Below are 26,100 nucleotides of genomic sequence, written 5' to 3' on the forward strand. Positions count from 1 at the left end.
CTAATTTGAAAAGAGTGGAGCGAGTAGTTTAAAAAAATATGTATATATTCCAGAAAGACCCACACACATTAATCCTCTTCAATCACTTTTCTGAAGTCAGCACAGGCTGGCATTGGTGACCCCTCTTCCTCAGTCCAAACCATAGATCCAAACCCTTCAACCTCTGTCCACTCTTATTTTCTCTCCTTCCTCCCCTGATGAACGCACCTTTCCATCTTAGGTTTCCCTATCATCTCAGCGCTATGCTATTTCCCAGCCCTCTGTAAATGACACTGGCTGGCTGATGTGAACTCTCACTCCACTGAGGAAATGTCCCAGAGCTTTGTGTGCCAAGCTCTGACGGCTCATCTATCACTAAGGCCGCAAATACACATTACACTCCCATTACAGACCATCAGAGCAACAACTGCAACAGTACACAGCCTTGCAGAGGGGCCCACAGCAGAGAGCTGCATACAATCACGTTATAAACATGCTTCATATAACTTATAAATTCACATGTTAGCGGGAAAGTTGTGAATGTGTCATACGAACAAATATCGTACTTTTATACTTTAAATGAAAAGGCCTGTTTCCCTGCTGCATACTTTGTGGTTTCCCCTTAACTTCTTTCCACTTAGACACAGTGAGGGGAAGCAGGTGCAATCCAAGCTGTCAAGTTTGAAATACAGAGAGAGGAAATAGCACACTGTCTTGTCCCCATCTGACATTATTGTAAGATGGGGTGTTTGCGCTTGTGCATGCGCCATCCAAGCTTGAAGCTTATCTTGGAGATAAAATGCAAAATGAAATGGAAACACCCTTCGCAAAGAGGCCTTTCACTTTAGCTTTCAGCAATATTATAGTCTAACTGCAGATATACTGCCTCAAATATTAAATACACCTCATTACATCCCAAACTTCTCACAAAATGTCACAGTAAAGAGAAGCATCAAACAAAGTGGTTTCGTGAATTTAACTATGAATACGGACCGTCATACAGCTGGGAAACTATTTTTTCCAAAAATATCACAGAAACTTTTGTTTGTTGAAATCTTAATTAATTACTAAATTGTAATATATTACAAAAAAAACAGAGAAAATCCAGATGAAATGTCAATAAAAGTTATTCCTACAGTGAGTAACCTAAAAGCCAGTAAACTTACCTGTTTGTCTGACTAATGCTGACGTGCCACTGAAACAAACGAAGCCGCTTCAACACAGGTCACACTGACGCAGTGCATTGTGGGATGAACCCACTCATGTTAATTTCTCTCTTCCTCTACTTCACTCACTCCCATCTCTCTCACTCTCATAATAGCACCTTCTGCTTGGCAACGTCCATACCACAAATGTGGTCAGGTTTGTATTGAACCATCACTGCGCAACATCAAGTCTCCATGACAACCACTCCTTATCTCATTTGCATCTCCTGCTTGCATTATGTGCTGATGCCAAATATGGTCACCTTGTACCTTTCCCCGCCTCTTTCTGCATCCCCTTTTTATAACTTCCTCTTCCCCTCCATTTTCACAACTGTGTGTTTGCACTTTATGTCTGATGTGCATGCAAACAAACAACGGCATTTACTCATGAGCACAGTTTCTGAGTGTGAGAAAAGAGGAAGTGATTGTGACATTAGACCAGTTTGCAGCTCGCTTTTTAAAATTAGGAAGTGTGGTGCTGTTCAAGAAAGTGCGGTGTGTTATCACAATCCTCCGAGGGCTGGTAGTACATCTTCACATGATTTCACTTACCCATCATTGCTCCTTCTATGAAGTTGGTGCAGGCATTTAGCTTCATCCTCTTCCTCCGGCAGGGAGTATGTCTATCAAGCTATTGCTGGAATGTTGAACCAGGCCCCTGGAGCCCACACAAAGCGAAACTCAGCAGCACTCAGCACCTGTCTTCCTCTGCCAGTACAGAGAAAGAGAAACGGTCAATCAGCCTGGACAGCACAGCAAAGGAGAACGAGCAGAGGGGAGTGGGAGACAGACAAGCATTTCATCAGCAGAAAAACAAAGTGAGCAAGTTGTATGTTATGTGCAAAATATCACATGAAGATTACAGCACTTAACTTTTGAAATAAATCAATTATGGTGTCTTGTCTTATTTACAATACTGATGAAAACTGACTAAACAAGTTGCAGCCTCCATCTCAAATATGAATTTTCTTCATGTGACAAACTGAACATGAATGGCAACACTAGACATAAGGTTTTAAGGGTGATCTATTGCTTTAATTTCAGAGACCTTGTTTTTTTAGGATTTCGGTGACTCTAAATGCATTTAAAATGTCATAAAAACAATTCAAATGTAGTGCATCTGCTCTTTTATCTTGACAACCCTCATTTGTTATAATCAACAGGTATCTTTCCAAGGGGGAATAATCATTTGATGTTTCACTTGTTTAGAGTTAAGAGGACCTCTTTGTCTTTGACCTTACAGTGACACTTTTTGTACCAGCCAGGGGAGGTTCCTTATCTATTATTTTTTTTCAGGGGCCCAAGAGAATTACAATGCAAAGAAGGTAAAAAAAAAGAAGGTGTTTTTTTTTCTTGTTGTTATTGATAATGGACACTGGTATACCTTCAGACCTCAAAATGACAAAATATCTACAAGAAAACAATTTATCTTTATTTCTTTGGATAATAACCTTTGGATAATAACCTACCTAATGTTTGGGGCCAACTAATCTACAATGTAGGCAATTTCTTTATGCAAAAAGACAAAACAGCTTACTGAGTTGTTTATTGTCAAGAATTATACGAGATATATATATATGTAGTTAATCTCATAATGAATTTTTGATGTTAAAACGCTAATTCATGTTTCTTTTATATTTACCCAGAAAATTATCGTTTCAGGCTTTCTCGGCTTATCGTCTCTTTATCTGACACTTTAGCTTTCCCGGGCAGCATCTGGAGAAGCTCTGAGGAAGCATCAGAGGCCCTGAGCAGCAGCTAGCCTACCCTCCTCTGGGCTGCAGGGCTGCTGGGACTTGGGGGAATGGAAGTCAATGAAACCAGGCTTAATTTAGCCTCTGCTGCTCTTCAAGCTGCCAGGAATCGGAGTGAGACTCCTTCCCTTTTTAGGGCTCTCTGGACTCTGGAGTCTGCAAGTGGCACTACCGATGCTGGAGAAAGAGGCTACAGCCAAAACGTGTTACATGGAAATTACATTATCATTTTTATCAAGGTCTAACAGTCGTAACCCGACACGTTGGGAACTATGTACACATTTAACAAAGCCTTCGGTTATTCAAATGACTCAGCTGTAAGATTATTAAACTGCCAGTTTGGACACTTTTACAACCATCCTATCTTTACTCCACTTTCAGCTGATACAAGGACAGCTTGGTCCTGTAAAATACTGAGACACATTGCCCACTATCACAACAGCTTGCCATAAAATCACACCAGTAATCAGGTGTGAAAAGAGGAATATGAGAGAGTCTATACTTACACTATGCACTTAGCTCGGCACTGACACTTCGTCATGTAATCTTCCATAACAGAGTCTGAGCTGAAACTGGATGCAGGCAGTCTTCATGTGTATTTATTCTCAATCAGAGCAAAAGAAAAAGTGAATAGAAGCTCATCTTCTAAAGACACAAGAGACAAACTTATTTGGTATGAATGGACCTATGACTACAAAATGTGACTTATCATGCATTCTTGTGCAAAACAAAAAAAGACTCGAGTTGATGTCTTTACTTTAAAGAATCAAAAAAATGAGGAGGCAGGCTAAGGCAGCTGTACTCATCATGAAAAGGATAGACATGCCACTCTTTATTAAGCGTGGCAGCCGAAGTATTTTAAATAAATGGATTAGATGAGGATTACTTATTCAGCCCCTGCTCCCTTCCCATCTTAATGTTTTCTACTTATGATATGATTACACATTTATTATCACAGAGACCGTGATCACATAAGTCATGGTATGGAATAGACAACAGGATTATCTGATAGGACAATAGGAGAGATACAGTTTCTTCTTTACCTCCCTTCTCCTATGGGTAGCACCAACTTCATGGCTACAACTTTACTGCAAGACTTCCGAGTAACCCCTGCAAAGACCAATCCACACTGACATAATCCCATTAGTCTGTTCAAGGTCCCCGTCTGACCACCCTGCATAATGAGCGATATCCATTAGGAACTGTTTGTAAATGGAATTATTTATGCCTCTTGTGTCAGGGTCAACTAATAATTCAAATAAAACCCCAGTGCAGGAATAGCATATTGGGATTTTTAAAGAAAATGTAGTATTTTATTAGGTTTTTGGCTTTAAAACAGCCCCCTCACTAACTATTTAGACTGCTGTTAAGACGGTCACAGAGACTTGCTTTTCATGCCTTTCCCATATCAGACTCCAGCCGTCACACCTCCATTTATAGAGCACTTCACTGGAAATCTTTGCAGCCTCTTGGAAAACTGTCTACCATGTGACATCATTTATGTGAATGATGAGCTCAGTAACTGTCATCACCACAGTAAGTAATCAGACAAGAGGCTTCATAACAAATTACACTCTTTTTATGGTATTTAAATTGAGCCCGTCTTGCGAAGATAACACAGTCATCCAGTGTTGCATCCAACTGCTGTGCTTTTTATTCATTAACAATTACTGCGGTATTACAAACTAGACATTTCTTTAAAGCATAGGTTCATATTACTTCAAGTCTTCAAACAACAATCTGCTGTCCATATGAACACTGACACAGGTTCAGTGTGCTGAAATCTGTAATGCCTTTACTGCAATATCAGTATTTCTATTTTAATAAATCAGAGATGATTTATTAAATAGTCCAGTCTTCAGTAACACCTCATGGAGCATGGGGTAAGTAAGGAATAAGGGTTCAAGCATCAGCCCTAGATTTAATAGAAGAATATTCTTTACACTACAAGACCCTGCACTTAGTATCATAGCAACCAGTGAACTCAACATGGTACCTATTGTTTTTCTAAAACTAGCTAAGCTGTGCGCCAGACATAATTATATCTCTCCTCAGCCAATCAAACAAGGCTGAGCCATAAATAACAGACTGCTCCCCTACAGAGCACCAGTCTGTGCCCAAAAGTCAACAAACACTTTCTTCAGTCGAGGCTCTTGCTCATGACTGGATTCGTCCTGCACAGTGGAGGACAAAACAGAGGGACGAGAGGCCTATAGGTTTACGAAAAAGGACGAGCGAGAGAGATAGAGAGCGTGGAGAGGAAAAGAAAAACAAATGTAGCCTATGATTACTGAGTCATAATGAGGGCTGTTGAATGGGACTGTGGGTATGAGCTATGTCATTAAAGACAGTGCAGAGTGGCTGGAAAACCTACAGGTCTCTATTTGAAACACTGGCATGCAGGGAGACAAGAGTGAATACAGTAATATGGGATTCAAAAAAGCCTTAAAAAAAAAAAGCATATCCAAAGTTATAACAGCATTTCACAAACATTCTGTTTATAATCTCAACGGCAGACGCTCTCTCTTGAGCAATGGCTCAACTTTCAAGGCCTATTACCCTGTTTGTGTTTTTGCCAGACAGCTACCGCAGCACTCTGTCAAACAGCTTAGTCTCCAGGGCCTTATATTTAGATTTTTACGACCAATATTGACTTCTGACCCAAGATATTTCCACTAGGGTGACTCAAGGTGTCACCTCAATAGAGCAACAAGTTATGGCTTCAGTTACCACCAGATCACTTCACATCCCATGACTAGAAGAGGAAATTGGTGCATGTGTCCCCTCTGGGTGATGAGAGATGGGATTGGGAATGAATCTAATTGTATGCAGTAACAGAACATTTGCTTTGCTGAAGGGATTTAAGAATTCATCTAACCTCTACATGTCATGTCAGCATTGTCATTGTGGTGTGACAAGTCGACAAAGAGAAAATGGCTTACACAAAATGACCAAGCTTTTCCTACAGATCGGTTAATGTGTCATTTTTAACTTGCTGCAGGAGTTCTGAAACACTCACTGTGAGGTATCTGATCTAATCCAGTGTAACAAAATAATATCTGAGAAATGTAAACAGGGCTCACAAAAGTTCCATAAGACATCCTTGGTATGTATCACATCATAAAAACAGCTGTGTCCTAATTTCCGCCCCCCCTGCTATTGGTTTTATTTGGCACCTCTCATATTGGAAGGTGACACTTTCTAGACTTCAGTGTGATATATCCCATGAGTCATAATCTTATCCCTGTTTGTGACTGATAGAGTTTACATAGGTGCACATCTTGACCAGGATTACAGAAGGTCACTATTGGCCTTTGGCCTGTCATATTGTATGTCGCCATGAAAGAGTTAACTCTAACATCAGCTACAGTCTACTCGACTTTGAGCAGGGCTACATTTTTTAGGAAGCAAAGCACTGCATAGTTGTCATTTTTCACATTTTAGTCCATGAAGAAGGGCCTGATTTAGAATGCAATATGTACCTAAGACTTTAGCCTGCACTGTAGGAGTTTATAATTGAATGATAAAGGTCATTTTGATATGGTTGTGGTGCTATACACAGAATCATCTGACAATAATCAAAGTTTAAAAAAGAGAATAGATGTAACATTATTATAATCTGTCACATGAGGGACATATAGTATATCGCTTCAATATTTGTCTTAAAACTTGAAGGACGAGAGTATTCCTGTAGACACTGTGTGATGCTACAGGCACAAGCCCGACCCTCTCTCAGCTCCTTTCTACAAGCCTCCCTATTGGGATTCTGCTAGCCTACATTCCTGTTTCAAGGTCGGCAGCAGTGGCAAATTAAATTACTTGTCCTGTTTTGTGGTGTTGGCGTCGGGTCAACAGCACTTGGCAAAAATGATGATGCGGGATTCTAAAGGGAGCCGCATTCGTCCTGAGCCTCTGGTATCATGTTTGCAAGGCAAGTAGAAGCGATAAAAAGAGCTGAAATCAAAAGCAGTGTATTAAATTTTGCCTCTGTAATCACTTGCAAAAAAAATCAATTACCACTGCTTTCAAATGCACCACTTTATACCATTGTCCTTTGGATTTGCCCTGCTACTGCAGGATGTCATGTGCTTGCACATGGAGGGAAGCTTGAGTACATTAGGCCTAATTTTGTTAAGCTCATGCCACATCACACGCCACCTGCTGGGCTCTGTGGATATGATATGTGGCAAACAAGAATAAACATTAAGTGTACCTTTTACATTAATTATATTGTGATTGTTATATGGCTGTTTATTTGAGATCTCTTTTCACTGACGTCTTTCACTCAGCAGTGTCCCCTGTCCACATTTCGACAACCACAATGCATTTCTGTCATGTAGGCTGTCAGTATCTCGTGTTAGCTGTCTGCACAGCAGCATGTGGAGTTTATCTCTGAGGTGCTGAGGGGGTTGTTATCAGCAGACAAACAGCTTACACACAACAGTCTGGTATGGGAGGAACTTAAAGTATGTAATGAGGAATCAAAACACCTCCCAACAGGCTACTCGTTATAATGCTTCACTAGTTTAAAAGTGTGTCACAAAGGTCAGGTGTAGTGCCATCAAACAGATTTACAGGATAAATAAATATGGACTTAGCCTGTCATTTAATGTAGTTTTAGGCTCACCTCTAAGAGAATATTTATTTGTGACAATAAATTACTCAGTTAGATGCACTGAAGATATACACTATAAACATGTTTGTTTATATCAGAAAGGATCTGACCATAAAAAAAAACATCAATTGCTTTTCTGAGGTCAAACATCATGATGGGTTAAGCTTAAGCACCCAAGTATTTCTAAGACCCTTTCAATGGCAGTGCAGGGTTTTTCGATTGAGTCACAAATATGATGTGAAAAGATCTGTCAAAGTTCTATGAAATTGTTCTAATATATAAAGCTTTTGCATTTGAATTGTAATTCTTAATTTTAAAAAACTGTTCGTGTATTTATGTCTTTAGTGTCCATGAAATAAATCTATAAGGCAATCTATGGCAGAGCTAGTTATATGGTAGGTGTTGATACTTCTAAAAACCAGTTATTTGAAGGTGCAAGAGGTTTGTCGGATAAGCACTGACATCGCTGTTATTTGTGGTCAAAGATAAAAAGGGATATGACATTTCTAACCAGAAGGGGTCACTGAAATATGCTTTTTTGCTTGGTGCTCTTTAAGCTTGATGTTTGGACAAGTAAGCACTAGAGAGCAGCAGAGCAGCACCAAACAAACACTGTCAGACTCGTTCTCTTCTATTGATACTGCATATATGTTTTGTAGGTGTTTTAACTGTAATGCATCATAGAAAATGTATTAACATTTACAAACAGCCATTCACAACACATTTCTTTACTTTGTTATTAGTTTATCTGTGTTTGTGTGAAGTAGGCTATTTAGATTTGTTTATTGAAATTTACTGCAAATCCACTAAGGCAGTTTGCATAAAACCAAATAATACAGAATATTGGTGAATAAACTTCAAATGCTAAACAAAATAGGGACAGAGGAAATAAGAGTTACCACATAAATTGTAGCTGATTTGTAACTTCTACACTCATCTTTATGCATTTTAGCCACATAGAGAAGTAGTCTGAGTTTAAAGAAGTAGTTTATCCTTTCTCCTCGACAGACTGAGTAAAAGAAACATCTCTCAAGTACCCATTGTTGCTTTACGTTGACAGAGTAGATGAATATTTAACAGGAGGAGGGAAAGTGGTAGGCATCAGATCACTAGAAGAAAATAACACTCTCCCCATCATGTGACCGGACTATCAATGGACTAATAGCAGTCTAGCTTTCCTCTACTGATTGGCTGATTATTTCTTTTTTTGGCCCAATGTTGAGCTTTGAGATAAACCTTGGAAGAAAAAAAAAGACCTAGCCCCACTGGTAGGTGTTTTGTATGTTCCAACCCCTTAACTTTGGCTGCGGTCTACAGGTTGCATGGGGTCGTATGGTGGGTTGGATGTCTTTAAGAGGGATACAAGCAGTGTGGAAATGTTGGGGGTCAACACCATGGACAGTGAACAAAAGCTTATCCAGGTGATCTGCGCCATGCGGACAGAAATCAGAAAGCTGGAACTGGAGAACATGGGCTTGAAGAGGAGAGCTGGAACTAATCTCCGAAAGAATGCAACAGTTCCCATCATGACAGAAAAGACTCGAGGTACTGTTGATGACATGCTTAAATAAATAGGCTACTTGCATTGATAGAGAATCCAGTAGGTCCTAATGCTTAGCACTTGTGTTATCCAAGAAATATAGTTTTGTGCCTTTTGCCTATACTCAAAAGGTAGACTATAGGTTTCATACCTGTTTACTAGTTCTGGTTCCAAGTTATGTTTTTCTATGAAAGAATGTGAGTGCTATTACTTTTTTAACATTAGAGACTCACCTATTTTTTAATATGCATTTTTTTCTTCTTTCTGTTATTCAGAGAGCGTCGTCATGACAGTGAGAAGATATTCAGTCTTCCAGCCGTTGGTCAGCCATGGGAATTTACAGTTGGACAAAGCTCAGCGTTGGACTGGAAAGTAGCACAGAATGATATTGTCATTATCTTGGCGTCAAATTGTATGGCATGGACATAAACATTCAATGGACGTGAACGTGTCAGTTCCCTACCAGTTCCATCACCAGCCACTGACTGTAGTTCCAACCCTCCACACCAGGGGTGGGCCACATGCGGCCCCCATCAACCCTCAATGTGGCCCTCAGGTCAATTTTCTACACATCAATTAATTGGAAACATGAAGAAAAACATGATGAAATCTGCCATGAAATCATGAAAACCAGAAATATGTCCATAATAATACTTGATCACCGGTATATGTTGAGTTAAATTGAGACATAATTGACTGTAATCGTTTAATTTGGCCCTCTGGCAAGTGAGAATTAAATGAATGTGGCCCTTGCTGTTACCAAAGTTGCCCATCACCCATCAGTTGTCTTAACGGTTGCTGTGTCTTCAAAACTTTCGCCAAATAAAAAAAAAATGTTTCTGCCCCTTGCACGTTCTTTATAGTAATTATTAGTTTGACACATTCAAATATAAAGTTACATACATTTCGTCGAAATATAAAAATCATAACGTCAATGACACAGTATGAGTGGGTAGTTCAACCTGTGGAATGCACCTGTCAGTGTAATTACTTTACTCTCGCGAGATTTCGGCGTTGCGCAGTGTTGTAGAGCCCGTCCGCCATCATTGAACACAAGCTAACATTAGCTAAAAAAAAAAAAAAAAAAAAAAAAAACCCACTGAGAAGAGAGCGAGTGACAACAACATAACAGACACAATCACCGACCTATTTTCCTCACGGGGGGAGGTCACTGAGTTTTCCCAGTCGCTTTTTTTCTTGCGTTCGGTGCAAATGAGCAGCTTGCCTTTCATGTAGTCTTTAAAGTCGACTTAGAAACGAAAGTCGTTCTACCTTAAACATGTCCAACCTCAAAGGCGGCACGAAGAAGGACACCAAGATGAGGATACGAGCCTTTCCTGTAAGTCTGCGCCGGGTTTTTGTGAGACTCGAGAGCCGGGGATGATTAGACTTTCACGCTTAGCTTAGCTGGCTCAACAGTATAAACATGTCATTGCCCGGTGGAAACTGATGTTAGCGGGGTTATATGTTCCCCGAAGAAGGTTAGCCATGTCAGTTTATTTAACGACAGCTAACCTCTTCGGTTTGAAAATGAAACCGTCGTCTGACATTGCTATAATATTATCTTAGGTGAGGAAAGTTCCCTTTGGTGACATAGTAAATAGTAGCTAGCTGTGTAGCAGGCCTAGTAATGTTAGCCAGCCAGTCAGCAATTATCATTTCGCTTTTGGTCACCGACGAGCTCTTTTGGCTGTTCACATGTTATTGCAACAACATGGTGTAGGCTGTTACAGACTGGATTGAACATATCAGTATGTTGCGTTACCCTGAGGGGGGGTAATGTAACTTTAGTGTGCTGTGAGGCTGCTGTAAACATGCCAGATGTAATTCAAGCAGCTAATGTGTAGACGTCGTCTACTCAGGCTACTTACTACTACTGCTGCTAGTTTATAACACAATACTCTTTAAAACTTCACTGCTCTCAATTGCGTTTTCATATGCCAGTCAGTTTCTAACTAATCCTGCTCATGAGCACAATTGCCATTTTGTGTGTGTGTGTGAGATGTGTAGTCTCGCATAAGTTTTTTTTTTTTCTATCTCTGCAATGCCCATCATTTTCTTGATTTAAAAAAAAAAGGCGTGGAAACAAGATGAATGCTTTTCTACTCTTGGAAACCTTGTTTTATTTATGAGTGGGTGTCTGGCAGAATGAGTCAGTGAGCAGATGAGTGAGTGAACAGTTAATCCTTTTTTCAAGTGTTTAGCTTTACATGCAAAGTGCAAGCCCGGCCCCACTAGTCCACAGTTAAGCCACTACCAGGTGGTCTCAGTTCATTTAAAAACAAACTTGATTGCAGGAAGTATTATTTTTTTAATCAATCTATTCACTACTTATGCAATTATTTTTTTGATAGATATCCTGCGAGGGGAAAAGTAGGTTAGCTGTCAAGTATGAGTATTTTTATTTGTGATCATATCGACTGTCAATGTGGTTGATTTGAGAATTTGAGCATACACCCTTTCCCCTGGAATAGAAATTGACAATCTTGGAAGTAGAATAATACCTTTTTTCAGGCAGAAAGTTAAAACTTCAAAGGTGTAGTGTTATATGGAACACATAGTGGCTGCTCCTCCACCTTCCCTTTATTGTCCATGCAGCTTAAAGTTACAGCTTGGGAGAAATGTATGATCCACCTTTAAAAAAAAATCAAATTTTCAATCCTTGGTTTTAGATTGTCAGGATACATTTGTTTCAGCTGTATTTGGTTACCTGTTATTGCGAACAGCACGGCTTTACATGTAGCGTTGGTCAGCTCATGTGCTTAGCATTTCGGTACAATTTTTTGTGTATGTCGACTGCCAAAAATGTCCCACACACATTGCCAGTAACACAACTCTGCCATGTCTCTGTTGTCAGTTTCTTAGATAATGCATAATTCGGTTCGTCCGTTTTTTGTTTGTTTTTTTGCTTTAGACTGCAGCTACTAAATCAAAAACAAGTTCTGTTTGATTGATATAAAAATGTCAATGATACCATCTCCAGCAGCTATATTAAAAATACTAACTTGATTGATTTATTAGAGTTCCATTTGATAAAGATGTTGCTGTAACTACACAAGTTAAAAAAAAGTGAATGTGGTTGGAGTTCAAAGTTTTTGAACGGTAGACAGTGCAGTTCAGCGTCCGTAGCATTTTTGGGTTCACAGACAGATTAAAAGGAACAAATATGATATGCCCTGAGCAACGCAGATGCTGAACTTATGGCACATGTGGCGGGGCTACCAGCATGTCATTGAACTACTCGCACCTGCCGCTTGATCCCCATGGCACCTGCCACTACTCCTGAGACTGATTTTCTTCCTTCCTGATGTCGTTACCCAGACTTGAGTATTGGCTTCAACCAGTACCCCCTCCTCAAATTGTTATTATGTTACTTTGCAAGAATATAGGGCCTTTATTATAGCAGTGGGTCTTTGTTTTCTACTTACTTTTTAAGAGAAAAATTGAATAGACTTTCTCTCATGTAGACACATTTATTTTTTGCTCCTCCTAGATGACAATGGATGAGAAGTATGTAAACAACATCTGGGACCTTCTAAAGAATGCCATCCAAGAGATCCAGAGGAAGAACAACAGTGGTTTAAGCTTTGAGGAGCTGTACAGAAATGCCTACACCATGGTGCTCCACAAGCATGGGGAAAAGCTGTACACAGGCCTAAGGGAGGTCGTCACAGAGCATCTCATCAACAAAGTAAGAATGCAGCTTTCTTTTTAAAAGTCATTAACTTTTTTATACAGGGAGGTGGCTCATTTACTGTAGCTCATTTGATTGCTCTCATCCCCATTGTCTGTGTTGTACTTTGAGACCTTATCTACCTGACTAAGCATTAATGTACATAAGTACCAGGATACAATGTTAGCATGCTTAGCAAATTATTCCAGATGTCCTAACAGCATATTCTGATTCTACTGCGTTGTGTCCTCCCTTTTGGACGTGCACCAACGCCCTCCAAAGTGAGGCTTCCAGTAGGCATATTAATGAGATGCCTAAACCATTTCAGCTGGCTCCTCTTACAGCAAAAAACTGTGGCTGTACTCTGACCTCCCTCTGAATGTCTGACCTCCTTACGATATCTCTAAGACTGATCCAAGCCTTCCTTTGGATTTATTAGTTACTATCCAAGATTGATTAGTACATTGAAAGCATTGTCTATAGCCATTTTCACATATGCACTCCTGAGAATATCCAAATAATTTTAGGAGAATCTAAACCCTAACCCTATGGTTGTTCACAGATAGCAGGGAACTAATATGCCCTCCCACTCACTCGAGGTGAATCTTAATTATATCCTGCTGCGTTCTTATGTCAGCTCATTTATACCTGTATCGCCAACAGCCTAATTTTTCGCTCTTACTTCACCTGGACTTTCTCCGGCCAGACCCCTAGTATTTTTTCCGTAGCAAGTCCGAGTGGGCTGATGTGAGAACAGGATATTCTTTGGAGAATTCAGCTCGAGCCAATAGGAGGGGGAGTGACATTTCTACATATACTGTTACTGCTGCATGGTGCATAGTGTGTCTGCACTACGTTTTCTGTTCTCCAGTGTGTTGTTTGCCGCGCTTTTGTTGATGTTGTCATTCCACTGGAATGCACACAGCATTGATAGAAAGGCAAATATTGTCATTATAGCGTCGTGTAGCGGACTCTGTTGCTTTGTCCTCTACTTCCATTTTGTTTTGTTACATCACATCTTACCACAGGAAACCCCCGCCCCACTCCCGTCTGACAGGGATAGTCTCCCGCTGTGAGGAGCACATGTGAACAGCCAGGTCGGGGGAATCTCCAGAGCAGTCCTCCCGTAATTATCTAGATAATATCCGGAGTGCGTATGTGAAAACGACTTTCGACTTTTTACAGAAAAACTGCAAGGGGGCTGGCAGGATAAATTCTGGAGTAGAACAATTCTACTTTTTGCATTCACACTTGCTGCTCACTCCAAAAGCTTCAGGAGTTTTTCAGGAGTTTTGTGAAAGTGTGAAAGCACCATCTGGCTCAGTTGCCTCATACCAACAAAGTACTGCTTAAGGAAAGCACACAGCTCTAATATTTCACTTTTACAACCTTGGTTTTGCCAACATTAAGAACTTTTTTTCAGATATTGACTGTTCTTTTCTCCCTAATTTAGTCCTTGCATTTAAAATACAAGTACTTAGTTCATACATTTTTTTGATAGATTTGATATTGATTAAACTTGGTTGAATTGTGTCAGTGGAAAAGCTGGAGTCCAAAAGGAAAGTCTTAAGTCAAAAGGATTATTTTCAAGTCTGCACCTTTCATGGACTGTGTTGATGGAGTCACTATCAGTATGTGCTTGAAGGAGATTAAGTAACCTTGGTAAATTTGGTAAAAGATGATCTTATTTGTTACCAAAATATAATAAAACGAGCTAACTGTGAAAGGACTTAAATCACATTTGTTGACTCCCATGAGGTCAGATGCTGTTTTAATGTAATTGTCTTCTCTTTAAATGATTTAATGTTTCCTTCTGATTTGATGTTCATCAATCACATACAACTCAATGTTGCTATGATCTCTTGTATTTCAGGTACGGGAAGATGTCCTTAACTCTCTCAATAATAACTTTCTGCAAACGCTGAATCAGGCCTGGAATGACCATCAAACTGCCATGGTCATGATCAGAGACATACTTATGTACATGGTAGGTGGACTTTTATTATGTTATATTATTATTATTGATTAGAGCAAAGTTTAACATTTCTCCAATAGCTTCTGTGAGCTCTGCAAGTCTGGACTTTGACTTTAAGATGCTGTTTTATTTTGCAGGCTTAACAATGAGCCTCTGTTGCTGCATTTACTTATTTTGTCGGAAAACTGGCAGGACTTGATGGTTTACTAAAGCCAGTAGCAAGTCCAAAGTGTTTGTTGGTTTGTGTGTGAGCCCTTGAGATGGTTAGAAGCACAGGCTAAACAATGGCACAGTCAGTACAGAGACCAGACAGCTCTCCTGGGGTTCTTTGTTCTACACTCTTTTTTCCTGTCCTGGCCTTACCCCAGCCAGTTGGCTTTCTGTCATTTAACCACACCACAACCCCCACGTCTGTGCAATGAGAGTAGCCTGCTGTTGTTTTCAGCTACCTGCTGACCTCTAAAGGAGAGCCACAGAGATGTAACAAGTGCTACTTTGCGATTCTCATCGGGTGTATTAATCTTGTTGAAGACCCCTGTCTCACTTTAGGCCCTGGAGGACTTATTTATTGGTCCAGGAGACTTCTTCAATTTAAATGGTGTCCGAAGCATTCAAGAATTTCTTCTTTCTTATATTTAAGCCCCATGTAACCTGCTAAAATAAAAGCAGTGGCATCTGAAAGCCACCCCCAGTAGCTCAAAAGCAAATTGTTGGAAATGTGTCAACATAAAGAAATGGCTTTTTAATGCAAACTTGGAATAAACAGTAGCACATTGTACAAAAAGAGTCTAAAAGTTTTGGTCAGAAACAATCCGTCCTACAATTGTGCATGCCATATGTTAACCATTTTGGAGTAATCCTGGCTGTTTTTCCTGTCCTGTAACAGTGTTAGGTAATACATATATATGACCTACACTCCCTTTTATATTTATGTTTTCTCTAAGGACTTTTGTTGGGACTTGGGAAATCTGACTTTTTAATACACCTACCAACTAGAGTTGCACTGATTGCAATTTCTTTGGCCAATTCTCAATTCAGATTTTTCACGGTCTGACCTTTCAATACCTGCTTTAGATGATTTCAATTGTCTTTCTTTAACAAACTATGATTGAATGCAAAAAAAAAATGTTTTTGTAACATTTCATTTTGAAGTTCATAATGAAACACTGATTGTTCAGGGCGCTGGTGGTCTAGTGGTAAATTGCGCCACATATACAAAGGATATAGTCCTCCAAGCAGCTCCTTTTCTGCATGTTATTCCATACTCTCTCACACCGATTTCCTACTGTATCCATTGTCCTTATAAATAAAGGCATAAAAGTAAAAAAAAGTAAAAAATCCTACTTTTAATGAACTGTTTTAATAAAAATCAGATTACAGAACCATCTCTCATTCTCACTGAGACAAATCTCCTCCAGAAAATGGTTGTGTATCAAACCCTTTATAACCTGTAATTTTTATGCCATCATTTATGGTGTAAGGGTCTTTATATGGTCGCCAATCAGTCACAGGGCTGATATAGAGATACAGACAAACACTCCCACTCACACTGACACCTACAGGCAAGTTACAGACATTACTTAACCTAACCAGCATGTCTTTGGACTGTGGGAGAAAGCTATACCTGGAGGGAACTACAAACTCTACACAGAAACAACGTACCTTCTTGCTGTGAGGTGATGGTGCTAACAACTACACCCTTGTGCAGCCTTCAAATCACTACAATTAGTGTCTATTTATTTCATAAGGCTGTTGCTTACAGCCTCTTACACATATTTCTCTGTGTTTCTTGATGCTCTGTTGAATGGTATTTGCAGCTGCAAAGTCTCTCTTTTTGTAAAAGTTGTTTTATATCCATTATTTATATTACCTGCAAAGTGTCTCATAGAAGCTCAGTTTTTTAAGGATTTGCGATGTGCAGGGAGTTACTTTCAGCAAGAGGAGCAAGTGCTGGGAAAAAATCTGTTTTTATCCTCCAGTATGTCTGTGCTTTTTTGCCTCCACTGGTGGATACCTGATGTCCACACAGCTGACGTGTTAGCTTGTGTGTATGTGGCTTTTATCTGTAATTGTGTTGCTCCTTACACATGAAAACATGAAAAGGCTCGTGTGTGTGACTCTGAAATTGGCACAGAATTGGCAATATGTGGGAGGACTGGCTGGTCACCAATCATGGCTGAACAGGCTGAAAAATGGCTGATTTTGATCAGCAAACAGTCACTCAGTGCAAATCTACTACCAACCATTTATTTAGACACTAATGACCTGATCAAGCCTTGAAACCTGTCAATGGGATTGCCCATTATATCATTGAAGGTTTCTGTCTTATCCAGCCCTTAAAAAACATAGTTTTAGGTAGTAAAACTATGGGCGATATCACTGGGGCGTTTTTGTTGTTTTGTAAATGGTCATAATTCTTCAAATACTAACTTGTAAACCTGACATGTAAAGGGAGAGGGAGGAATACCATTCATACTTTATAATATATACTACTGCTTTTAAAATGTACAGTTGTTTACCTGCCCTTTTAAAGTTTCTGAATCTTTCTTTTCCTTAAAGTGCACATTAATAACAACCTGGTTGAGTCAGCATAGGTTGGGTATTTTTTCCCTGTTACACACAGTTGCTGATGTCTCTTCCACCCATACTTATCTCTTCCAGGATCGGGTCTATGTGCAACAAAACAACGTGGAGAATGTGTACAACCTCGGCCTCATCATATTCAGGGACCAGGTGGTGCGTTACGGCTGCATTCGAGACCATCTGCGCCAAACGTTACTGGACATGATCGCTCGTGAAAGGAAGGGAGAGGTAGTAGACAGGTATGCATGTGTACCTCTTTGCTGCGTGATGTGAAGGATTCTGTAACTTTTGACATGCTCCAAGTTGTTTTGGTAGAACAAGTTATTTTTTAATAGCATGCAGAAAAAAATTGTATATCTCTTTAGGTTTTGTACCATACTGTGTCTCATTTTTAAATAGATATTTTTATTGCAATGTATTTACTAGAAATGAAACAGTAGTATTTTAATGGTTATTTTACTAGTTGTTAATTTGCGAGCCATACATTGTTTTTGTCTTTTATTGCAGGGGCGCTATAAGAAACGCCTGCCAGATGCTGATGATTCTGGGACTGGACGGCAGATCTGTGTATGAGGAGGACTTCGAGGGCCCTTTCTTAGATATGTCAGCAGAATTCTTCCAGGTGAGTCCGTGGTATCTTCTGGGTGTCTTCCTGTTTCTGTAAACACTGAAAAATGTATTTGAAGTAAAACAACACAAAATATCTGCTCTTTCAGATGGAGAGCCAAAAGTTCCTTGCAGAAAACAGTGCCAGCGTCTACATTAAGAAGGTGGAGGCAAGAATCAATGAGGAGATTGAGCGAGTTATGCATTGCCTGGACAAAACTACAGAAGAGCCCATTGTGAAGGTGGTGGAGAGGGAGCTGATTTCGAAACACATGAAGACCATTGTGGAGATGGAGAACTCTGGCCTTGTTCATATGCTTAAGAACGGCAAGACGGAAGGTAACAGATTTGCCTTTAAATTTCAATCTAATTATGTTTGTAAGATTTTTTTGAAGAATTGCAAACATAGGATTTGTTGTCATCCTTCCATCAGACATTTTCTTTTCTCACTCTTTTCCCTATCTTGTCTCTCTCTCTCTCTCTCTCTCTCTCTCTCCCAGACCTGGCCTGCATGTATAAGCTGTTCAGTCGTGTGCCAAATGGCCTTAAAACCATGTGTGAGTGTATGAGCTCTTACCTGAGGGAGCAAGGCAAAGCTCTAGTATCAGAAGAGGGAGAGGGCAAGAACCCTGTTGACTATATTCAGGTATTCTTGATAAACAATTATACCAAACAAAAAATGATTTCTCAAGACACTCACTTATTGAGAAACCAGTATGACATTGTATAATAACAGAGAAGAAGTGTCATAGACTAAATCACCTCTTTATATTTGCCTCCTTAACAGGGCCTTCTAGACCTAAAGACGCGATTCGATCGTTTCCTCCTCGAATCCTTCAACAATGACAGACTCTTTAAACAAACCATAGCAGGAGACTTTGAGTATTTCCTCAACCTCAACTCCCGCTCACCAGAGTACCTATCACTTTTTATCGACGACAAGCTCAAGAAGGGAGTCAAAGGAGTATGTCATTTTTTCAATTTTTCATTCAAATACATAGCAGATGTATGTTGTTTTTTTAAACCCTACATGGTGTGTGCATTGTCTGATTCTCCTTCCCTCTGTTGTTGTTGACCAGTTGACAGAACAGGAGGTTGAGTCGATCCTTGACAAGGCCATGGTATTGTTCAGGTTCATGCAGGAGAAAGATGTGTTTGAAAGGTACTACAAGCAGCATCTGGGCCGCAGGCTGCTCAGCAACAAGAGCGTCTCAGACGACTCGGAGAAGAACATGATCTCTAAGCTCAAGGTAAAAGAGTGAGATAGTGTTAGATACCAATGTATAATCATACCTCATTCTTTATTTTTTGTTTGCTTATGGTGCCCTGCCTTGACTCTGTCCAAACTAACATCAGCGGTTTAATCTCTGTCCTCCGTCTTTCTCCTTTACAGACAGAATGTGGCTGTCAGTTTACCTCGAAACTGGAAGGGATGTTCAGAGACATGAGCATCTCCAACACTACCATGGATGAGTTCAGGCAACACATACAAACCACATCGGTAAAGAGGACACACACCCTTTTAGAAAGAAAGAAAAAAAAAAACAGATACAATTTTAGACATGAAGCAAAATGTTAAGTACAAGCCGTGTACAATGTGTGAAGGGACGAGATTAAAGGAAATGTCTTTCATAAGTGCATGCTGTAAAGGAGGGTGACACATAGCTGTTAGTTTACAGTTATTCTGTATTTGAGATGTTCTGTTAAGTCATGCAAACTGTAAAAGTGCTTATTCTGAAAAATGTTCATGCATCTATTAAAGGCATCTCTAAGTGGTGTGGACCTCACAGTAAGAGTCCTCACAACTGGCTACTGGCCAACACAGTCGGCAACACCTAAATGCACCATCCCCCCTGCTCCCAGACATGCATTTGAAGTTTTTAGAAGGTAATCCTCATAGATGTAATCACATTTAATGTTGAAGCTAAACAAAGGTGTACATTTAAAAAAAAAAAAAAAAAAACCCCTCTGTTCTATGGAATTTCAACTTGGCTTGTATTTGACAGGTTTTACCTCGCTAAGCACAGTGGCAGACAGCTCACACTGCAGCACCACATGGGCGGGGCAGACCTAAATGCAACTTTCTACGGAGCTATCAAAAAGGTAGTCAAAAAAAGTTATTCGAAAATACTGCTTGACTGGCTTTTTTAATTTAGAGTGACATAATTGAAGGTATAATTCATCTTCTGTTATACTTCATGTGCAGGAGGATGGTTCAGAAGTGGGTGTGGGAGGTGCTCAGGTGACAGGTTCTAACACCCGGAAGCACATCCTGCAGGTGTCCACCTTCCAGATGACCATCCTCATGCTCTTCAACAACAGAGAAAAGTGCACTTTTGAGGTGGGAGCACAGGAAAAAGTCTTCATCTCAATCTGTCTTTCATCTCAACCTTGTGTTTTTGTGAAGATACATTTTTCTCGCCCCATGAATGCATGCATCCTTATATTAAGGATATAACTTTAATGTTAATCTGTGTCCTCTGTATGACATTCTCGCCCCCTTCTGTCCCCCCCTGCTGTAGGAGATCCAGCAGGAGACAGATATTCCGGAGAGGGAGTTAGTGCGAGCGCTGCAGTCTTTGGCCTGTGGGAAGCCGACACAGAGAGTTCTCACCAAGGAGCCAAAGTCCAAGGAGATCGAGAGCGGCCATGTGTTTACAGTGAATGATCAGTTTACTTCCAAACTGCACAGAGTCAAGATACAGACAGGTGGGCAAAGTTTGTTTCGAGAATATACCGTAACCATAGAGAACTTGAGGCTTCTGTCCACTGCTAGCTCAGGTTGGAGTGTGAGATGTCTGAAATCTGAAATAGGATACTGAAGATTTTATGGGGTCATACCACTTTATTTTTAAATGTTGTTAATCACGTTGTTGGAAAAGAAGAATGACAGTGTTTTGTTTTTAAATCAATTAATCCATTCAAAAAAAGACAATTAGCACAGAATACCTGAGTTTGCTGTTTCTTCTTGTATATTCCTGATGAAGAGACATTATTAACCTGTGAGATTGTCTACATGTTCATCTTGTCCTTGTATCCTCCTCTCTCAGTTGCTGCTAAACAAGGGGAATCAGATCCAGAGAGGAAAGAGACGCGGCAGAAAGTGGACGATGACAGGAAGCATGAGATTGAAGCAGCCATTGTTCGAATCATGAAATCAAGGAAGAAGATGCAGCACAATGTCCTGGTGGCGGAGGTAAGAATCCACACATGTATACAAACTTAGTTCTGTTTTTCTACATTGATCCATGTATTATCTTTTACCTCTACCTTTAAATCTTGTTATTATGACTCTATGTTCTGTTGAGAAGTGTAATATTAAAGGCTGTTATAAATGCATTGATTTTAACTCTGTTTTGAAATGCTTCATGTATGATTGCTGCTCTATAAATAAACATGTCTTTACATTGTTGTTTTGTTTAACATTGTGTGATTCTGTGTCTCCAGGTGACTCAGCAGCTACGGGCACGTTTTCTTCCCAGCCCTGTGGTAATCAAAAAACGCATAGAAGGACTAATAGAAAGAGAATACTTGGCGAGGACGCCAGAAGATCGAAAAGTGTACACCTATGTTGCATAGAAGATGAACTCTGGATGAGAGGAGGAAGAGACTGGACAGAGAGGATTTGTTTGTTTTCTTTGGACTGTTGTTACGCATGGACTGGAAGTTTCTTTTAAAGACAAATGCTGGGAACCTGATTCATCGTCCCTAATAGAAACACAGTAAACATACATAAAAAGGGGAATGAAATGTTGGCGCAGGAAAAAAAAAAATGAATCCATCAAAACTTGTAGATGATTTTTAAATCGGGCCCAGTCTTCCTATTCCCTGTGAGTTTTGGATGGATCCAGCTTCAAGCTTTTCACTGTTTTACCCTTGTAGAGATCAAACTTGCAAAGAATCCCTTGGGAAAAATGTGAATGCACCACATTATTATTTTTTTTGTTTCAATACTGTATAAAAATAATAAAATTATTAAAAACAGAAACTGTGGATTGTTACAAAACAAAAATAAAATTAATGAGTATTGATGCTCTGTAATTTTTCACACAGATGCTTTGCAGATCTTTACATTTGACTCTTGGTGTCATAGTGGTTTTCACATTGCAATAAGTATTAAAACTTGAGTTCTTTTCCTGGTGAGGTGTCCAGAAGATTAAATGTTTTTTTTCTTTTCTTTCAAAGACCCATACAAGTGTTGTCTGCTCTGGCTAAAGCAGCTTCTTCATCACGCCAAAGGAAGAGCAATATTTGAAACCCAAATTGTCTCTTTCCCAGTGTTCAGCAATTTGAATGGAATCTGAAACGTCACTAAGGTCAAAAATCACATCCAAAAAAAAAAAACCACCTAGAAGAACCTTGTTTATCGTTTGACAGAATCAGACAAATCTTACAAGCATTCGGTAACTGAAATTGATGTTTTCAATGCAAATCAATACATTTGGTCTTTAAATCAATAGTAAATGACATGTTCAATGCAGATCCTGAAGTAAACATATGATGACATCATGGGTACATCTGGCAACACCTGTGTAGAATAATAAAGTGCGCTCTTGGGCGCCCCATGTACAGAGGCTGTAGTCCTCCCCAGGTTCTAATCCAACCTACACCTACTTTCCTGTCATTCTCAACTCTCCAATTTCTGACTTTACCCTCTGTCCTATCTTCCCAATAAAATCACATTCTACAAATGTCACACATTTCTCAATAGAAATTGATATGAGTTCAAACGAATAGGCTACCTAAATGAACCATTTGCTGTCATTTTTCAGTCGTACTGTGGTCTGAAAGAGCTCATGGATCTGTGCTCTTCCTCAGCTTTCGACAGAATTTCTTTGGCCAACGCTTCCAGCCGACTCATGAAACGTTGAATCTCTTCAGCAGAATTGCGAGTCCAGGCCAGAGGCAGGTGGGCAGGAATCGGGCAACGATCTGCAACACAAACAGTCTGTCAGAGCTGGTAATGCCTGATGATGGCGACGTGTGAACTCAATGCTGCTCACCTTGAAAGAACTGCCCGCTGCGTGATCGGGCAGAGGCTCGACATAAAGCCAGCCACACCACCGTGTCCGCTCCCTGCTCGACACTACGAAGCCTATCCCCCATCATCTTGTGGAACTGAGGCATGGAAGAGGCAACAGCTGGAAACAGTAAGTTAAGACGTAAGTGGTGTGTGTTTGTTTATTGGACTGACGTTGCTAATGTATAGTAAATATGAGGGCAATGGGCCCACGTGTCAACAGCTGAAAATCTCGCTTACTTGTATTTGCACTGATATGAAACCTGACTATGTTTATACTCAAGCAAATTAGAGAGAGGCAAGGTGTCCACTACGGAATAATGTTAACATTGGGGTTAATGGGAACACGTTGTTGTGGAAACAATCAAGTCGGTTAGAATACATAACTGCTGCATTTTTTAGATTAGAAGTCTTTTTTTTATTTATGAAACCTAGACAGTACCTATCCAAACTCCTCTTTGTATTTGGAGATAGTGTCTGGTGATTTTGCATTTTTCATACATGCAAACATTTGCTGCATACCGCCGCCTGTATAATTGTCACTATATTTTAAACACAGTCTTGTTGTAATTGTCTGTTCATTTAAATGTGTTTAATAAAAGAAACGAGAGAACAGCAAATTAAAGACCCGCAGCAACAAAAGTCTTCAGTCAGAGTCAGTACCTGGTGTATCCACCCAGCCTGGATGCATCACAGAGAAGTGAATGTTGGGATTGGCTTTAGCCCACTGTTGTGTCAGCACCACCTGCTGTCTCTGAGAAGAAACAACACATAGTTTCCTGAACTCAAAAAAAAAAGCACCTTTATTGCCGAGGAGGATAGTGGACCGAGTAGGGAACAGAGATGAGAGAGTTTGGAATGACATGCAGGAAAGTGCAACGGGCTGGAGTCAAACCCGGCAACCCATATCAAGGCTATATCCTCTGTACAGTCGGTGCGGAAAATAACCGCTAGGCTTTCAGGTACATTTTTTTTCAACCACATTAAACAAAGAAACTCAAAGCTAGAAACAAAGTCACAAGGTATTAAACATCTTTACTGTAATGTAGTAGCAACACTACACTTTAAAACAAGTCACAAGTCACGTCCTGCGTTGCAATAGATTTGTAGAGTAATGGGACAAAGGCATGAGCATCACATTACAATTAAAGTATGGAAAGTGAGCGAATGCACATGAATGGTCCATTTCAAATTCAAGTACATTACCTCACTGGAGTAACAAATTGCCATTGAATATGAGTATTTTTTCTTGAAAGTTGAATAACATACTGAAAGAGCTCTTTGTCTTGTGTTATCCACTCTGAAAAGTCACCAGTGGCTAATGACATTTTCCTCAACTGACTGCATCTAAACCTCTGGTCGCATTCTCGTCTCCTACCTTGTTCTGGGCATAGACCATGATGCCATCAAAGTGGGCCTTCTCTGACTGCAAGTCATCGACTCTGAGCTTCTGGACCAGCATGCCTCCTGATGACACAGTGATCTAACACGCAGGAAGAAAGGAGGCTCAGTGTGCTAAGACAACAGCCTCTACAGCACTGTCAACAGAAGAGGCTTTATTTATGTTTCTGTCCTCATGATACAGATGAGGACTTTGTTTGTGTGTATTGAAGCGTGTGTGTGGATTTATACCACTCTAGGGTCTCGGCTCTTCTCTAGAAGTGGTATCAGAGTTTGGGTGAGGATGTACGTCCCTGAAGTGTTGGAGAAAAAAGTTCCAAGTGTTATTTTTGGTGATGCAGCATGATGACACTTATTGTCCATCAGATTTAAGTCTCACCCATCGCGTTAGTAGCGAAGTTCTTCTCAAGTCCCTCCGTAGTCAGCTCCCTCTTGTGAACCACGCACCCCGCATTGTTTATCTGTCAAGAAAGAAAAAAAAAAGTTAAACATCCTTTTAAGTCTGTAAAGACAGTTGGAAAAGATTATTAAAAGGCCCCTACCAACACATTCAAGGATGGGTACTGCATCTTGAAGGCCTCTCCAAATTCCCAGACTTTGCCAGTCTCTGACATGTCCAAAATATGGACATGCACTTCCTAAAATAAGTAGCAGATAAGTATAATCTCATAACACAAATCATGGGATTAATCTCTCATTTTTTTCCCCTTTTGTCATCGTTATGATTAAGATGAACAACACCCACTGTATTCCCAGACTCATGGATGATGTCCTCCCTTGCCTCTTCTGCTTTATCACTGTTCCTGCACACCATGTGGACGGTCCCACCTGGAACCAAAAAGTTAGACTTTTTTTTTTTTTTTTTTTCTATCCATGTAAAGTGCTCGACCGAGAACACACCTCTTCAGTATTTACCTCTCTTTGCTATAGCCATGGCTGTTGCTTTGCCAATTCCACTGTTTGCTCCGGTGATCATAAAAGACCTCCCCACAACCGACACATTCAGGTCTTGGGGCTCAAAGTATGTTGCTGCCGCTTCATATCCCTTCCTAAAGCCGCACATAAAACACACCTATCAATTTTAGAATCAGGTGATGTTAAATGTCATCCTCAAGAAACTTGGGCTGTCGATGGAACTATTGAGTGGACCAGTTTGTGTGTCCCATACAGTGACTCAGAATCAGAATCAGAAATACTTTATTTATCAGTGGGACCAGGCTTTTCCTCTGTTTAGAAGTCTTAAGGCTAAGTTATAATAATAAACACATATGCCAAAATAAAAAAAAATCCAATACATAGATAGTAAACAAGCTTCACTAACAATTAAGACTGTATATTCACATAAACTCCCCTCAATGCAGATATTTGTATTTCTAAATCAGCTCCAAAGTTGGAATTCAATGGCTTTTACTGACCTTGTAAATTGGTGGATCCCGGTCAAAAACCAGACTGTATTCCGGTACAGAGACATGACATCAAGTGAAAAAAAAAAACAATCTGTGGAAGTGCCTCGGCTCGTCCTGTCCTTTAAACTATTGTAACAGATCACTGTCCCATTCAAAACAGGCAGAGACAAGTAAGCGAGACTGAGCGTGCTGCTCTCTGCCGACGCTTCGCGGGAATAACACCAAACATGAACGCTCAGTTACAGTCAAGTGACCGAAGTTAAACATCGACGTGCTCATTCATTGCATCGTTTTTTTTGCACACATCACGTGGTCGCTCTTTCTAGATTGTGATGGGCTGTTT

General features: G+C 40.0%; 2 protein-coding genes and 1 long non-coding RNA gene across 4 annotated transcripts; 2 read left to right on the forward strand and 1 right to left on the reverse strand.

The window, feature by feature from the left end:
- Nucleotides 1-1,307: 1,307 nt before the first annotated feature.
- Nucleotides 1,308-3,287, forward strand: LOC114920298 (uncharacterized). Its single transcript, XR_010666334.1, has 3 exons — nucleotides 1,308-2,002; nucleotides 2,481-2,509; nucleotides 2,885-3,287. It is a non-coding gene; the product is annotated as an uncharacterized lncRNA (long non-coding RNA).
- Nucleotides 3,288-10,144: 6,857 nt separating this feature from the next.
- On the forward strand, nucleotides 10,145-22,070 carry LOC109984047 (cullin-3). Its single transcript, XM_020634048.3, has 16 exons — nucleotides 10,145-10,432; nucleotides 12,587-12,784; nucleotides 14,640-14,753; nucleotides 17,403-17,563; nucleotides 17,832-17,946; nucleotides 18,041-18,269; nucleotides 18,431-18,576; nucleotides 18,718-18,894; nucleotides 19,010-19,180; nucleotides 19,324-19,431; nucleotides 19,693-19,817; nucleotides 19,937-20,033; nucleotides 20,137-20,271; nucleotides 20,453-20,639; nucleotides 20,981-21,126; nucleotides 21,378-22,070. The coding sequence occupies exons 1-16, from the start codon at nucleotides 10,373-10,375 to the stop codon at nucleotides 21,507-21,509; spliced, it is 2,301 nt and encodes a 766-aa protein (XP_020489704.1). The 5' UTR covers nucleotides 10,145-10,372; the 3' UTR covers nucleotides 21,510-22,070.
- A 209-nt stretch (nucleotides 22,071-22,279) lies between these two features.
- Nucleotides 22,280-26,028, reverse strand: LOC109984048 (dehydrogenase/reductase SDR family member 12). 2 transcript variants are annotated; one of them, XM_020634049.3, is made up of 10 exons: nucleotides 25,767-26,028; nucleotides 25,267-25,400; nucleotides 25,097-25,179; nucleotides 24,894-24,989; nucleotides 24,731-24,812; nucleotides 24,583-24,644; nucleotides 24,329-24,433; nucleotides 23,614-23,704; nucleotides 22,934-23,071; nucleotides 22,280-22,862 (listed from the first exon to the last, which is right to left on the reverse strand). In XM_020634049.3, the coding sequence occupies exons 1-10, from the start codon at nucleotides 25,820-25,822 to the stop codon at nucleotides 22,699-22,701; spliced, it is 1,011 nt and encodes a 336-aa protein (XP_020489705.2). In that variant the 5' UTR covers nucleotides 25,823-26,028; the 3' UTR covers nucleotides 22,280-22,698. The 2 variants fall into 2 exon arrangements, with proteins under 2 accessions (XP_020489705.2, XP_065810088.1); XM_065954016.1 differs by lacking the exon at nucleotides 25,767-26,028 and having other exon boundaries at nucleotides 25,097-25,198; nucleotides 25,267-25,383.
- Nucleotides 26,029-26,100: the final 72 nt, after the last annotated feature.

The sequence above is a fragment of the Labrus bergylta genome, chromosome 4 (assembly GCF_963930695.1).
Source record: "Labrus bergylta chromosome 4, fLabBer1.1, whole genome shotgun sequence".
Taxonomy (NCBI): Eukaryota; Metazoa; Chordata; class Actinopteri; order Labriformes; family Labridae; genus Labrus; species Labrus bergylta.